General features: G+C 31.6%; 1 protein-coding gene across 1 annotated transcript in view; it reads right to left on the bottom strand.

Annotated features, from left to right (window-relative positions):
- LOC144848222 (uncharacterized) overlaps window positions 1-13,070 on the bottom strand; it is a 75,744-nt gene that overhangs the window by 5,625 nt on the left and 57,049 nt on the right. The window contains exons 21-22 of the mRNA XM_078704935.1: window positions 8,886-9,075; window positions 6,450-6,592 (exon numbers count right to left, since the gene is read on the bottom strand). Coding sequence (XP_078561061.1) covers window positions 6,450-6,592; window positions 8,886-9,075 — 333 coding nt within the window. The remainder of the gene's footprint in view (window positions 1-6,449; window positions 6,593-8,885; window positions 9,076-13,070) is intronic.

Raw genomic sequence — 13,070 nt, forward strand, 5'->3', positions numbered from 1 at the left:
AATAATAATTATACCAAAGGGAAACTTTGGTTTTAAAAGATTATAAAAATAAATCCTGTATTAGATATTGATGTTCTGTTAATCGTTCATTAAGATTATTATCTATGTATAAAAAGATAAATAATTTAAAATGACTTTAACAACTCTCAGGTATATCCACACCTGCCTTGAAAACACAATTGTGTTGGTGGGTGAAATAGAGGTGTGGGCTTCTAAAATTTAGGGGCTGAACTTTTTTAGCCCTTCCAATGATTTATTATGTTTTTATTATATTTATTTATTATAATTTATTTTTGGGTAAATAAAAGAAAGAAAAAGAAAGAAAATTCAACATAATTTATTTAATGGTTTAGCTTATTGTATCATCATCTTGTGTGGAAATTAAATTTTGGGGTGGGCTTATATGCCTAGTGTATAAACATTATTGACATAATTTCATTAAACATCCACATACAGTACAACTCTTCTTAACAATTTTTTCAATCTTCTATCAACTAAAAGTCGTAGATAGTCATGTCTCGGGTCACATTCTATGGTCACCGTACAGATAGGCAATACTATATCAGTACTTCTATGAATGGATGACTAGTTGGTGACAAGAACGCTAGTTGGTCATACCCAGTAGCGTTTTGATTTTACGATCATTCGGGAAATCACCTCACGACATATATCTACCAATCACACTTACTGTAAGTGAGATATTTTCAATTATTTAAGGAAGTGGTATTTAATTTGATAAAATAAATAAGGGTGTTTCCCTTTAAAGTGAAATCTACTGCAGAATACTGCAGTAATGACATTTTATATTGCAATAATTGAAGCTGTTTAGTTTGCTTCTATTTAGAAGTTTGAGGAAGTCACTGCAATAAACAGCTTGCTAATAAGATATTGTTTTAAAGAATAACAAAATCATAATGTAGTTTACTGCAGTAACTGCAGTAGAATAATGTTGTCTAGAATAATATAGTCTAATTGTAAATTGTGAATATGGGCATAGAAGTTGTTTAATATGCTATATACTATATCCAAATGAATAATACTAGAACAAAATGCAGTTTAGTAATAATACAAAGATTATTCCCATCTTCTAACAACCCAGTGATGATAAATGCAGCCATAGTCTGTCTCTCAATATTGAATTGCCCATCAGCGGAAGCTCGGGGATTTAGAACCCTTACAAATAGGTTTAGAAAATACAAACTGGATATAATATGAGGCTTAAATTTGCCATTTGCATGGAATGATTATTTACTAACGGTATACACAATAATTGATCGCTTAGATAACCAATCAATTTTGAATGAGGCAGGCTACAGACCCAGGGAAATAATTTACAAATGGCACTACTCAAATTTCAAGAAAACATTTTACGGATTAGGAAAAAGGACGGCTAAAATATAACACTCAAATGAAGTAATTATTTACAAATTTATGATCATTTGTAAAATCATTGAAATGGGATTTGAAACAAAATATGTAAAATTAATTAGGACATTAGCAATTGAAATGAATTTGTAACGATGTCATTAAACCTTTGGGGAAATTGGGTGTTGGAGAAGATAACATTATGAAACTATCTAAATAACAACCTCTCTGTCAGGACATACCTATTAATGGAAAACCTCTATTAAGGATTCTACTGTATCTATAAATCACATTCAAAATCTTTAAACTACAGTTAACGTCTCCTTTGGTACACCCCTATTCAAGGAACACCGCTGTTTTTTCAACCACGTTCCACAAACGAGTGCTGCACACCAAGGCAAGTTACATTGTTACATACGCACACATCGCGTACCACAGGGTAAACATTATCACAACTATGCTAGGTAGTAAACAATGTATCACACCGAATTTAGAGGATACCCTATTAAAAAGGGACACATAGATGGATCACTACTAAGTGTCTCTTTAATAGAGGGTCTACTTTAAACTAAGATAAAATATCATCTTAATATTACCACAAAGCACACTATGCAATGGTGTACTTAATATTTTCTAAATAGAGTTATAAAGTTTACATACTACTATTGATTCCGTCACTCACACAGTAATTATATATATTTCTGAAACTGAAGGCGAGGATACAAATTCAATAACATGTATTTCTTATCAGCACAAAATGCATATCAAATATTATTACATAATTTAATATTGTTAGGATCAGTGTCTTGGAGCTATTAGTGATCAATACACTCGCATACACGTCTATCACATTACAATTTTACGGCTATATTACAACATATTGTAAAGAGTTCATGTCCTCATCCCATCAGTGACAGTGAAATCATTTGTGATGAAATAGAGTACAAAACCATTAGAGTCACTTTTGGGACCCAACAAAATGTCCCCTTAATAGGGTGTCCCAAAGGACAGGTTCCACTGTTTTACTTAATTGCAATACTTAAAGATGTATAATTGTCCCCTGAAAAATAGTTTTTAACAAAATTTTGTTTATGCCATTTTTAAGGTCACATATAGTTATCCACTTTGACAAAAAATTGGTTCGAAAAAAAAATGTATTTACCTGATAAAACTGTAATTCAAAGCTACAAATAGTCAAATTGGCTGCCAGCTAATAGGTTTTTGGTTGAATTAAACCATTCATTTTGTCATTTGATAAGTGTAAACATTTTTTTTTTCTACGGAAAACTACAAAATAACCTATTGAAAGACGGATTTAATTAATCTTCATTTTTCATGTTTTTAAGGGACAATACATGTTTAACAGTTGTTGAAGGATTTAATTTCAATCCAAGAGTTTATGGTAATAATCATTTGCATGTTTTGCTTACAAAAGTTCTACAATACTTCTCAACTTCTCAATTTTCTTTCACCGGAGTTTGATGGTTTTCTGAAGACACTGATACAACATATTATTTTTAGCTAAAATGTTAAATTTACTATTGAATAATCTTAAGAAGTTTCTCATAAATTTAAGATAATTATTACCGATTACTTTCCAGTTCAAATTAATGAAATGAAGATTACTGATTTGATAATGACATTGAAGTAGGCAATTATGAGTTTTGTACATTCAGCTACAGTTTTATTAATAATCACTAAGTGACTGAGGGCATGTCTCTTGTATTTTGCATGCCACTTTTTTGTATGCCCTTAATAACCCATTGCCCTTTTTCTAGTTTCATTTATATAGAGTGCAAATCATCAAGCATCAAGATTATAATTTCTTGGCCAAGTAGGCAATTTAAATTCATGAAATTAAATTATAATTACATAGATGACATGAGATTTTGAAATTAATATATGATACGCAATTGGTATTATGCTGGTCACTTTATCGTTTTACATGTGAATCGTCCAATAAACAAGCACACAACAGATTATAATCTCTTGGTAAGTAATTTAAATTCATGAAATAAATTACTGTATATAGATGACATTGAGAATGAGATTGAGAATGAGATTGCCAAAAAAAATATCAAATTTCTAAATTAACCAGATTTGAACTCATCATGGTGATGAGTTAGGCTATCGTGCAACACATCGGAACATGCACAGTAGCCTACAGTAGGCTGCACCACAATGATTGTACAAACGGCATAGCATCGATTAAAATCATTCAACAAGCATCAACAGTTGACAGTATTGGCATTGTAAACGGTTTAGTTGACAGTTAGTTTTTATTTTCACAACTCCTGTTTATTTAATTATTTAAATATGATGACCTTTTCAAATTAAAACTAAAGTTCATATGTCTTGAAGGAGAATGTTTTGAGTAGTAACATTATTGAAAATTGGAAGAAAATTGATAACGTTTAATACGCGATATGCGCTCTATTGAATGTGACGAACTGTGTCGAAAGAAATTCAGATGGCCATATGATGACGTCATCACATACTTACGGTCTAAATTTCACATTAATTCATATCTACAACTCATTACCCTTTATAATAAGTTACAGAAATAGGGGGTCACTATTATGTACCTCTTTTTTCTCTATGAATATTGATGTATATGTATTGCTATTGTGTCGAATTTCTAATAAATAAATAAAAAATAAACTCAATGAATTAATAATGTCAATATATATATCCAATATATACTCTTTTTAAAAAAATTTAAAAGCAATACTAAATTGTGTGAATTTATACAGGAGATTTGATGCATATCTTTTACCTTATTGTTGTTATGTCGAATAGTTACTATAGAGCACAGCTTTAATAGGCTTAACTCAGAACAAGTTTGTGAAAAAGTGAAACTATGTTTTCAGCTTTTTTTGGTTTCAAAAAGGTATATTTAAAAATTGCACTGTGTAAAGCATAGTATAGATTTATTTTTTAAATGATACATATTGAAGATGTACACTTTATTTGTCAACTAGATTTGGGGGTGGGGGGAGGGTGGTGGGTTTCAAGCACTTTATCTAGATAGAGTACATTAAAAGGAACTTTATTGGGAGATCTATCAGGGCTCAGTACCTAATGATACTGATGAGTTCATATGTCACCACTGCTGCAAATACAATAATAGCATACTCTACAGAGATTGCAGATAATGATATTATACACTATATGTTAGATTTAGCTTAAAGACACCTTCCCTACAATTTGTGACGTTTTGTAAAAATAATACATATATATTACTTTAAAAACATTAAACCAGGTCATTCCTTGTCTTAAATGTACGTTTTATGGTAAATTATGATAAAAAGTGAGAAACAATGCACTACCTAAGTAGCTCGCGGCGACTGACCTCTCGTGGACGGTCTTTAGGCCTAGCCTAGCTAAGCTTAGTTTTGTAGGCCTAGCTGGTAAACATCGGTAACGTACGAACATCGTACGCTAGTTATACACCTAGCCTGACGTTGTATAGTTGCTGCATTAATTGTCTTTCTATTTTTGCCAGACTCCGTTGATACAAATTGGGGAAAACCCGGTATTTTCGCTGAAAAGTTAGGAGTCGAAAAGTGGGTGAATTACAGAAGAAAAACAAAAATACCAATCCGCGCGCAATGCATTTTGGGATTTATAGTGGGCCGCTATAATTATTAGAATCGACTTATTTTTCACATTTTTAACCATTTAAAGACGAAAAAAGTTATCGCAATAGGACCGTATAGTATTATTTTTACATTAAATATAGTTTGTGATCTTAAATTAGATCTAAAAAACGTAGGGAAGGTGTCTTTAAATGTCATCTACAGAAATGATAAAAGTATATCAATTTAATGTTTTTATGTGGCAGATTAACCTGAAATAAGAGATTACAAATTTAGATATACGTACTATACTCCACGTATTAACCTGTTATCTAAAACCCTCTAAACCTGGAACACAACAAAATACAATGCATTAGATAAAATTGAAAAGTTTGTTTGGGAATAACAAAATACGAGCTGGGAAAACAATTGACTTTTGCTTTTATAATGTATTATAGGTTAACCTATATAACATTTATTTGAAAATATATAATGTAAAGATATTGATCTCATTGCAATGTGTTTTTAACATAAAATGTGTAACATAGTGCTTTAGTAGAACTTGTTGAAAGATAAATTATCCTATCCGATTAACATAGCATCAAATTCAGATCTGTTTTATAGTCATGTTTTAAAGGAAGAGAGAATCTTTCATCTAATGCAAAAATGTACAGTATGTGAAAATAAAATGAAACGTAAAAAACCTACGAATGAAAAAATCATCCCAACCAAGATTTGAACACCGACAATAGATATGCACCTGATTTATCTTTCTTTCGCAATGTTCTCTGTGCTGTATCTGTACATACAACATTATACTCTATGTCCAACCATAGGAAGGAAGCTTACAAAGACCTATGGGGGAACATAGGATGAGTGAAGCTATAGTGAAGTAACAGGTGAGGAACAAAAAAATGTAATTCAAATGATATAGAAAATCAATATTGTGGTAGCAAAATGTCAGTGCGAGTTTCCATTATTTAACTAAACTAAATTATCTATTATCACGAAAAATGGTTTAGGCCATAAAGAATAGAACCGTTCACCCATTTTGATTTCTATACAAAATGAAAGTGTATGTATGCACGCGTCTGGATTTCTTTCCAGATACCGTACCAAATTCAGGATCTTAGTAAAAAGCTTTAATGTTAATGTATTTATATAGCACAAACAATGTCATCTCAATGCGCTGTGGACTTTTCAACTACTATACATGCTTCTCCCCTAAGGGTCACGTCACGTTGGTGTTGCCAACAACAGCGCTATATCGTCTGTTCATGACAGTGGCTGTGTTAGCAAGTACACCAGGGTAACCCCCTACTCTTCTAGTGCACGTGAGCATTTTATGTACAGTGGACCTATGGTTTGTAGCCCTCCGAGAAGAAGACTCGAACCAAGATGTATGCGAGCCTCTAACCCTTACCACAAGGATTAACGCTTCCACGGTCTTAATCGCTCGGCCACTCACTCATTACGTTTAGCCCAAATATAAACAATAAACAATACCTGTCTGTTTCTGCATGTTCTGCAAGGTTTTCATTAATAAGAGGTAGGAACACATAATTGCATGGTAATGCTTGATTTTTGGCTTGTGGAGAGGTTGCAACGAAACCTTGATATAAACACACTAAAGGCACTGGTCCATTTCTCTGCGAGTGAAAAAAAAACAACAAATAGTTACAGATGTTTTGTCTCCTAAACATTACAATATTGACATGGCTTTGTTTAAGCTTTTTTTTTTCGAGAGGAAATCATATGAAAGTGCTTTTAGTCAATTCTTAAATTGTTTAGCCTTTTCTGATGGAAAATTGAATGTAAACATTAAAAACTTGAGAGGAAATGATTTGTGATTCTGTTTAAACTCTATACAGATATAGTGACACATTTTGTTACAATAAATACATATCTATAATTAAATTATGGTTAATTCTGACATAGGCGAGCACAATGCAAAAACTTCGGTACAAATATCTGCCTTGGATACCTAATTTCGGGTTTACGATAAGTTCACCTTGCAGCAACATGGTTTCAACTATTTTCTCTCTTTTATACACAAGGGAGCAGTTAAAATAATAGATTTGACCCTAAAGGTGACTGGAAACAGGCACTTTCCATCAATCAATACAGTGTCCTTTTAGTAGACGGAAGAAAAAAACAGATAGTATAGGACTGAAGCTTAAGTTGGCCATTAGTCATAGCCATTTTCGTTTTTTGTTTATTTTAGGAACGGACCGCGCGTGTGAAAGGTACAGTAGTTAAAAAATAAAAATTATACTGCAAATTAATAAAGATCAAATTAAATATACGCCATAAAGAATCGGAATATATTGTGGGGAATAGTATTATAAAATTACATAGGGAGATTTGATGATAAGACATTAATCGAGCGAAATCCTGATAGCTGAGTTTTATTAAAGATGTATTGTCCCCCTGAAAAAATAATTCTTAAACAATTTTTTGTTGAATATTCTATTTTAATGTAACATAATAGTTATCCACTTTGACCAAAAATTGGATCGAAAAAAAATGTATTTACCTGAAAAAAATGTAATTTAAAGCAAAAAATGGTCAAATTGTCTGCCAGCCAATGTATTTTTGGTTGAATTTAACCATTTATTTTGTCATTTTATAAGTGAAAACATGATTTTTTTTTCGTTTCTTTTTCTATGGAAATGATTAACTTTATTAAAACTACAAAATAACATATTCAAAGTCTGATTTAATTAATCTTCATTTTTCATGTTTTTGGGGGACAATACATCTTTAAGTAAGCTGGCAGGAATAACTGTAGGCTATCTGTGTCCCGTTAGGACCGAGATGTCTGCCCATGTTGCAAGCCGCAATGTCTTCTTTCTTGGGCCGAAACGGCCAACTCTGTCTTGGCAGTTAGTTTCAAAATAATGTATTAATACTTATTAGGATGATATTTATTTGAATAAACGCCTCTCCAATAAAACATCACTTTGAGTAATAATCCACACACCCCCCCCCACCCCCCAACTATCTAATAAACGTCCATCCCATCCACATTTATAATAACACAATTATACTATTTGTAGTAGAATTCATCGCACTGTTATCTACAATTTACCAAGCATTTGTTATTCTTTTTTACCACTTTTCATATCTATTAGCGGATTTCATTTGATAATAAATGTTACCATATTATTAAAACTAAAAAATTTAACATATATCCCTCGAATAAGCACCTCTCTCAAATGAACTCCGCCTCCCCACCTCCGCCCTATAAGGGCCCTACCAAACAATAAAGACTATACTTTAAAATGTTATTAATCATCTAAGACACTGTGAAACAGAATAGTTTAGTTTTACGAATGTCAAGCATTTTCAATAATGGTAACCGACAGAAAACGTACAAGAAGAACATTATCATTCCGAGAACCATCGTCTACACTTCCTAGAGACTATACTTTAAAATGTTATTAATCATCTAAGACACTGTGAAACAGAATAGTTTAGTTTTACGAATGTCAAGCATTTTCAATAATGGTAACCGACAGAAAACGTACAAGAAGAACATTATCATTCCGAGAACCATCGTCTACACTTCCTAGAGGGGGAGCGAGCGAAGCGAGCTCACCCTCTAGTAATATTTAAATAAGTGTTATTTCATCAAATTGTATTATCTGGTAAATGTATTCGCCCACTCAATTAATTTAAAACTCATTTATTTGGACAATTTCAGGATATAATGCGCTTTTGATTCTTTTCATTTTTTAAAATTCAAATGTTTATTATTATTATTAGGCTCGGATCTATAGCTCTGTCTACACTATCAAACTAGTTTGACAAAAAAAATGTGATGTGCCTAAATTGGTAGTGTCAATATATGGGAACATCACATTTTTTTACCACATAAAGTTTGATAGTGTAGACAGAGCTTTAGAATGATATTAAAATTATTTGCATAATTTAGCCTACCAAAACTTTAGCGACTTGTTCTTTTTCGGCGATGACCTGCAGTAGACGTGTCAGTGACGCTAGTGGCCAATCAGTAGTGGGCAACATTTCACAATCATCCGCTATGTCTGATGGTGGCTGTAAACCGAATACTTCGCACAGAACTGATTGCACTGGAAGATCAAAATACTCAACAGGCAAGTGCCTCAACCTGTAAGCGAAAAGAAAACCATTTTGGTTATCATTTTTCAGTACATTAGGTCATTTCATAAGGTTATATATACATATTTGATGCACATAAGTTGCTTCTAAATGGATAGTCAACTTAATGATGTTCTCAATCGAGAACGGCTAACCAAATAAGAACAAGAAAATGTTGTCATTAGAAGTGGTAGGATGAGGATGGTGAATGCGTACTTTGAACTTTGAATATATAGTCTGTACTTTCTGCGAAATTATGCAATTCAATTATCATGAAAACATATTGATAAGCACTCGTGGAAATCAAACAGCTCATTAGATATGCAATCGAAATGAAAATTGCAGCTATAGTACACATTGTTTCTCTGCGAAACATATATATATATATATATATATACATTATACATAAACCATTTGCATTGCACCTTATCAAAAATAACAGATAACTAAAACAAAATATTACTGTTGAAAAAAGTGACGCCTCACGAATATGCTGTGGAAGCAGGGGCCAGCAACAGGGAAGGACTGATCCTCCTGGCGACGATTTCTCTGAGGAGGAGTCAGGTATTAAACAGGAGATCGCAGTGGTATTAATAAACCAATAGAGTTGAATATCAAACGGCAAATAAGATGGCGCACAAATAAATTTCTTAGTAGAAGACAATCTTAATGAACCCAACACTTTGAATTGTAAACTTAACTCTGCTACAACAGAGCTGTATGAAATTGAAGAGCCCCCAAAGGACGGCAAAACATAATATGATTTAAAGAAAATCCATATCATTCAATTAAAAACCATACTGAAAATAAATTAGCTTTCTGTTTCAAGAGGGAATAAAATCCACACATTGATTGGTTTAAGAAACTAAATTTTAAAATGTAAATCTTTTAAACTGTTAATAGTGTAAACATTTTTGTTACAGCAATAATTTTTATACATTAACAAATTAAAATTCATATAAATATAATAATCAATAAAATATATTTTATTCATTTTCAACTTTGTGTTCATTTGCAATCTTCTGAATACAAAAAATGTAATTTATTTAAGAATAATAACAGCAACTTCATTCCCATGGCAACAATAATACTAACCCCTAATCGTTATATTCATAAATTTGACACAATATTTGCAATTTCAAATAAAATAATTTTTTTATTATTATGTATTCACATGGTGATTCAGTTTCATTACACTCGATTTATAATCAATACTCAATTAAAGTGAGAAAGTCGAACTACACGAGAAACCACCAATTACATTAAAAATGACAAACTCTTTATTATTCTTTTTTATTCCTATGTGATATTCAACCAAAGAAAAAAAGTGGAAAGAGAACTTTGTTTTATTATACTCCTGGTGAACAAAAAAAGGAGTATGTGATACAAATAATAATGAATGTTTGATGTATTTTATGAGTTGAAACATTGCCTGTTCAAAGTAAACTTGTATAACTCCGCTACGTCTATCTTTAATCAATGTAAAATGCCAGCTGGGAAGCTACAAGAGGCCATTGAAAAACGCAGCACTCAGATAGCAATAATAGCGCACACTATTTATTTTTGAATGCGCAACAAAGAATCTAATTCAAAAAATGTTTACAAAATGCTGAATGTGCAAAAGAACTTTTACTATGCATTAGAAATACTAAATGGTCGTGCCCACAGATGGTTCTTGAATACACAGTAATTTCAGCGTAACAAAACTGGAGATTTCAAATGTACGTACCGCAGGACTACAATACATTGTCGTTTACAGAAACGAATAAATAGACACGGTGATTTATGTAGTCAACTAAAATTAGCACCCTGGGAATTACTTCCGAAGGAGAAACTTATCACAAAATGAGTCCACATTTTTGATTTGGACTCATTTAAAGAAATCCAATTTGTGTTTTGTATGTAACATTAGGGTTAGGGGATGGGAAAGCGGATAGGTACAAAGAGGAACAATTTTTAAATATATTCTTTACCCACTCAGTAACGAAATATTTTTTTCATGTTTTATAGGCCTATAAATAATATACCTCTAAATACAGTAAAACATTTGCGATTTAATACTTTGTTAAAACTGTCACTGTCATAATCGATTGAAATATTAAAGTACATGTCACGATACACCACTACGACGTTTATATTTTTGGTAATTATTAATTAATACAAACGTTGAGAAAGAACTGTCAGTATAAAGTTTATTTGTATATAATAATGTGTTTATATATCTAACAGTAGAGCCTATCCACAATCTCAGTAATAAAGTTTATTTGTATATATTTTTATATTACATCTTACAGTACGAACATTCACAGTAAGAAATGTTCGATTCAAATGAGGACCAACAATAGTTAATAGGTATTTACAGTATTGTCAAAGTATTGCAAGTTTATTCTCAAAGGGCCCATATATTTACCTACCGTATGTGTTAAACCAAGGGCTCATAAATTTACCTACTTGTGTTAAACCAAACTCTGGCAGACTGAGAGATTGGGATGTTCCATTCATCGCAAATCAATACATTTGTATAATCGTATATTAAATCTATCAAAATAGTATTTTTTAAAGAAAATCGGCCTGTCTTCAACATTATGACGCTGTACTCTAGCTGTTCAACCGGTTTTCAGCTATTAAAAACAATTATCGTAGGAGGAGATAGGAAAATGCGAAGCCTCCTCGCATTTTTGCGGCGGGTATTTTTCAAGATGGACATTCATTAGACAGTGTATACCACGATCGGAAAACACCCCTATTTGGGGCAAATCGTTGAACCTAAATTAGTTTTAATCGTCAATAACTAATTATCTAACTTAATTTAATTAGTAAACAGGGTTACATCAGGTGGTTAAAATCAGTACCGAAAGTACGAACCAACTTTATATACCATCGAGTAAAAATTCTAAAAGTAAGGCGCGATTTACCGAATTTTGCCCTTACGTAAATTTATATATAGATAATAAATTGAATGAAATAATTATGTTTGGTTATAGATATATTTTCACAATAATTTGCAAATGTTATGAATAAATTTAAAAACTACCTAGGATATACAGGTTATTCCATGTCAACAGCTCACCTTTTCTGTTATATTCATATTCATTTATTTTCCAGAAAACATAATTAACTAAAAAAAAAACAAGAATACATGATGGATAACAATACAAAAAACCAGGACACCATATGAAAATATGGTGCATTACACTGACAAAAAAAAGTGTGGTTGCCTCCCAAGATAAGCCATATCTCTGTGGTCATTGTCAAAAGCCTGTAACGTTTCATTGTACTGTATTTATTTAAAAGATAAAAGCTTATTCATAACGTTTCATTTTTCATTATCAACATGGAACTAGTTATATATATCGAGAAAGAAAAAACAATAGGTACATTGACGTCAACTAACAAATAGACATTTATCGGTGTGGCCCATAGCCATTCTTGGAATTAAAAACGAATACAAAAGGCGAGGTTCAGAAAACTATCATCATAAAGTATTTTATAGTGGTCATAAAATGTTCAATTAAAACACTAAAGGCTATATTTAATCATTTTAGGAAACAATTTGCATCTTTCTCATATATTAAAACAGTGAACCATTCAGAGTAAAATGCTAATAGTAGTAAGGGTAAACTACATTCACATGTGTTCCATCTCACAGAATGTTTTTTAAAACAATATATTCAAATTAATTCAATTCACTGATAAACAAACAAAGAAACGCAAAGGCCTACTAAAAACAGAGAAACAATCACTATTTAAAATGAAAAATTATATATAATTGAACTTCTGTGAAATGAAACAAGTGTCCAGGTACAGAAGCTGTTAAAATCAGAATGTGTGATGCTCTGACACCTGTTTTTTTCTTTATTTTTAAAGCTCCATCAATAAGTTGTCGGAATTTAAGTTTTGCACAGAAAGGTTTTGTAAATCGACTATACCATCCCTATTTAATTCATCAAACGATATTTAGTCCTCTATTTTTGGTCCTTTATATTATATATATCTTGTACGTTT

The sequence above is a fragment of the Antedon bifida genome, chromosome 7 (genome assembly GCF_963402885.1).
Source record: "Antedon bifida chromosome 7, ecAntBifi1.1, whole genome shotgun sequence".
Classification (NCBI taxonomy): Eukaryota; Metazoa; Echinodermata; class Crinoidea; order Comatulida; family Antedonidae; genus Antedon; species Antedon bifida.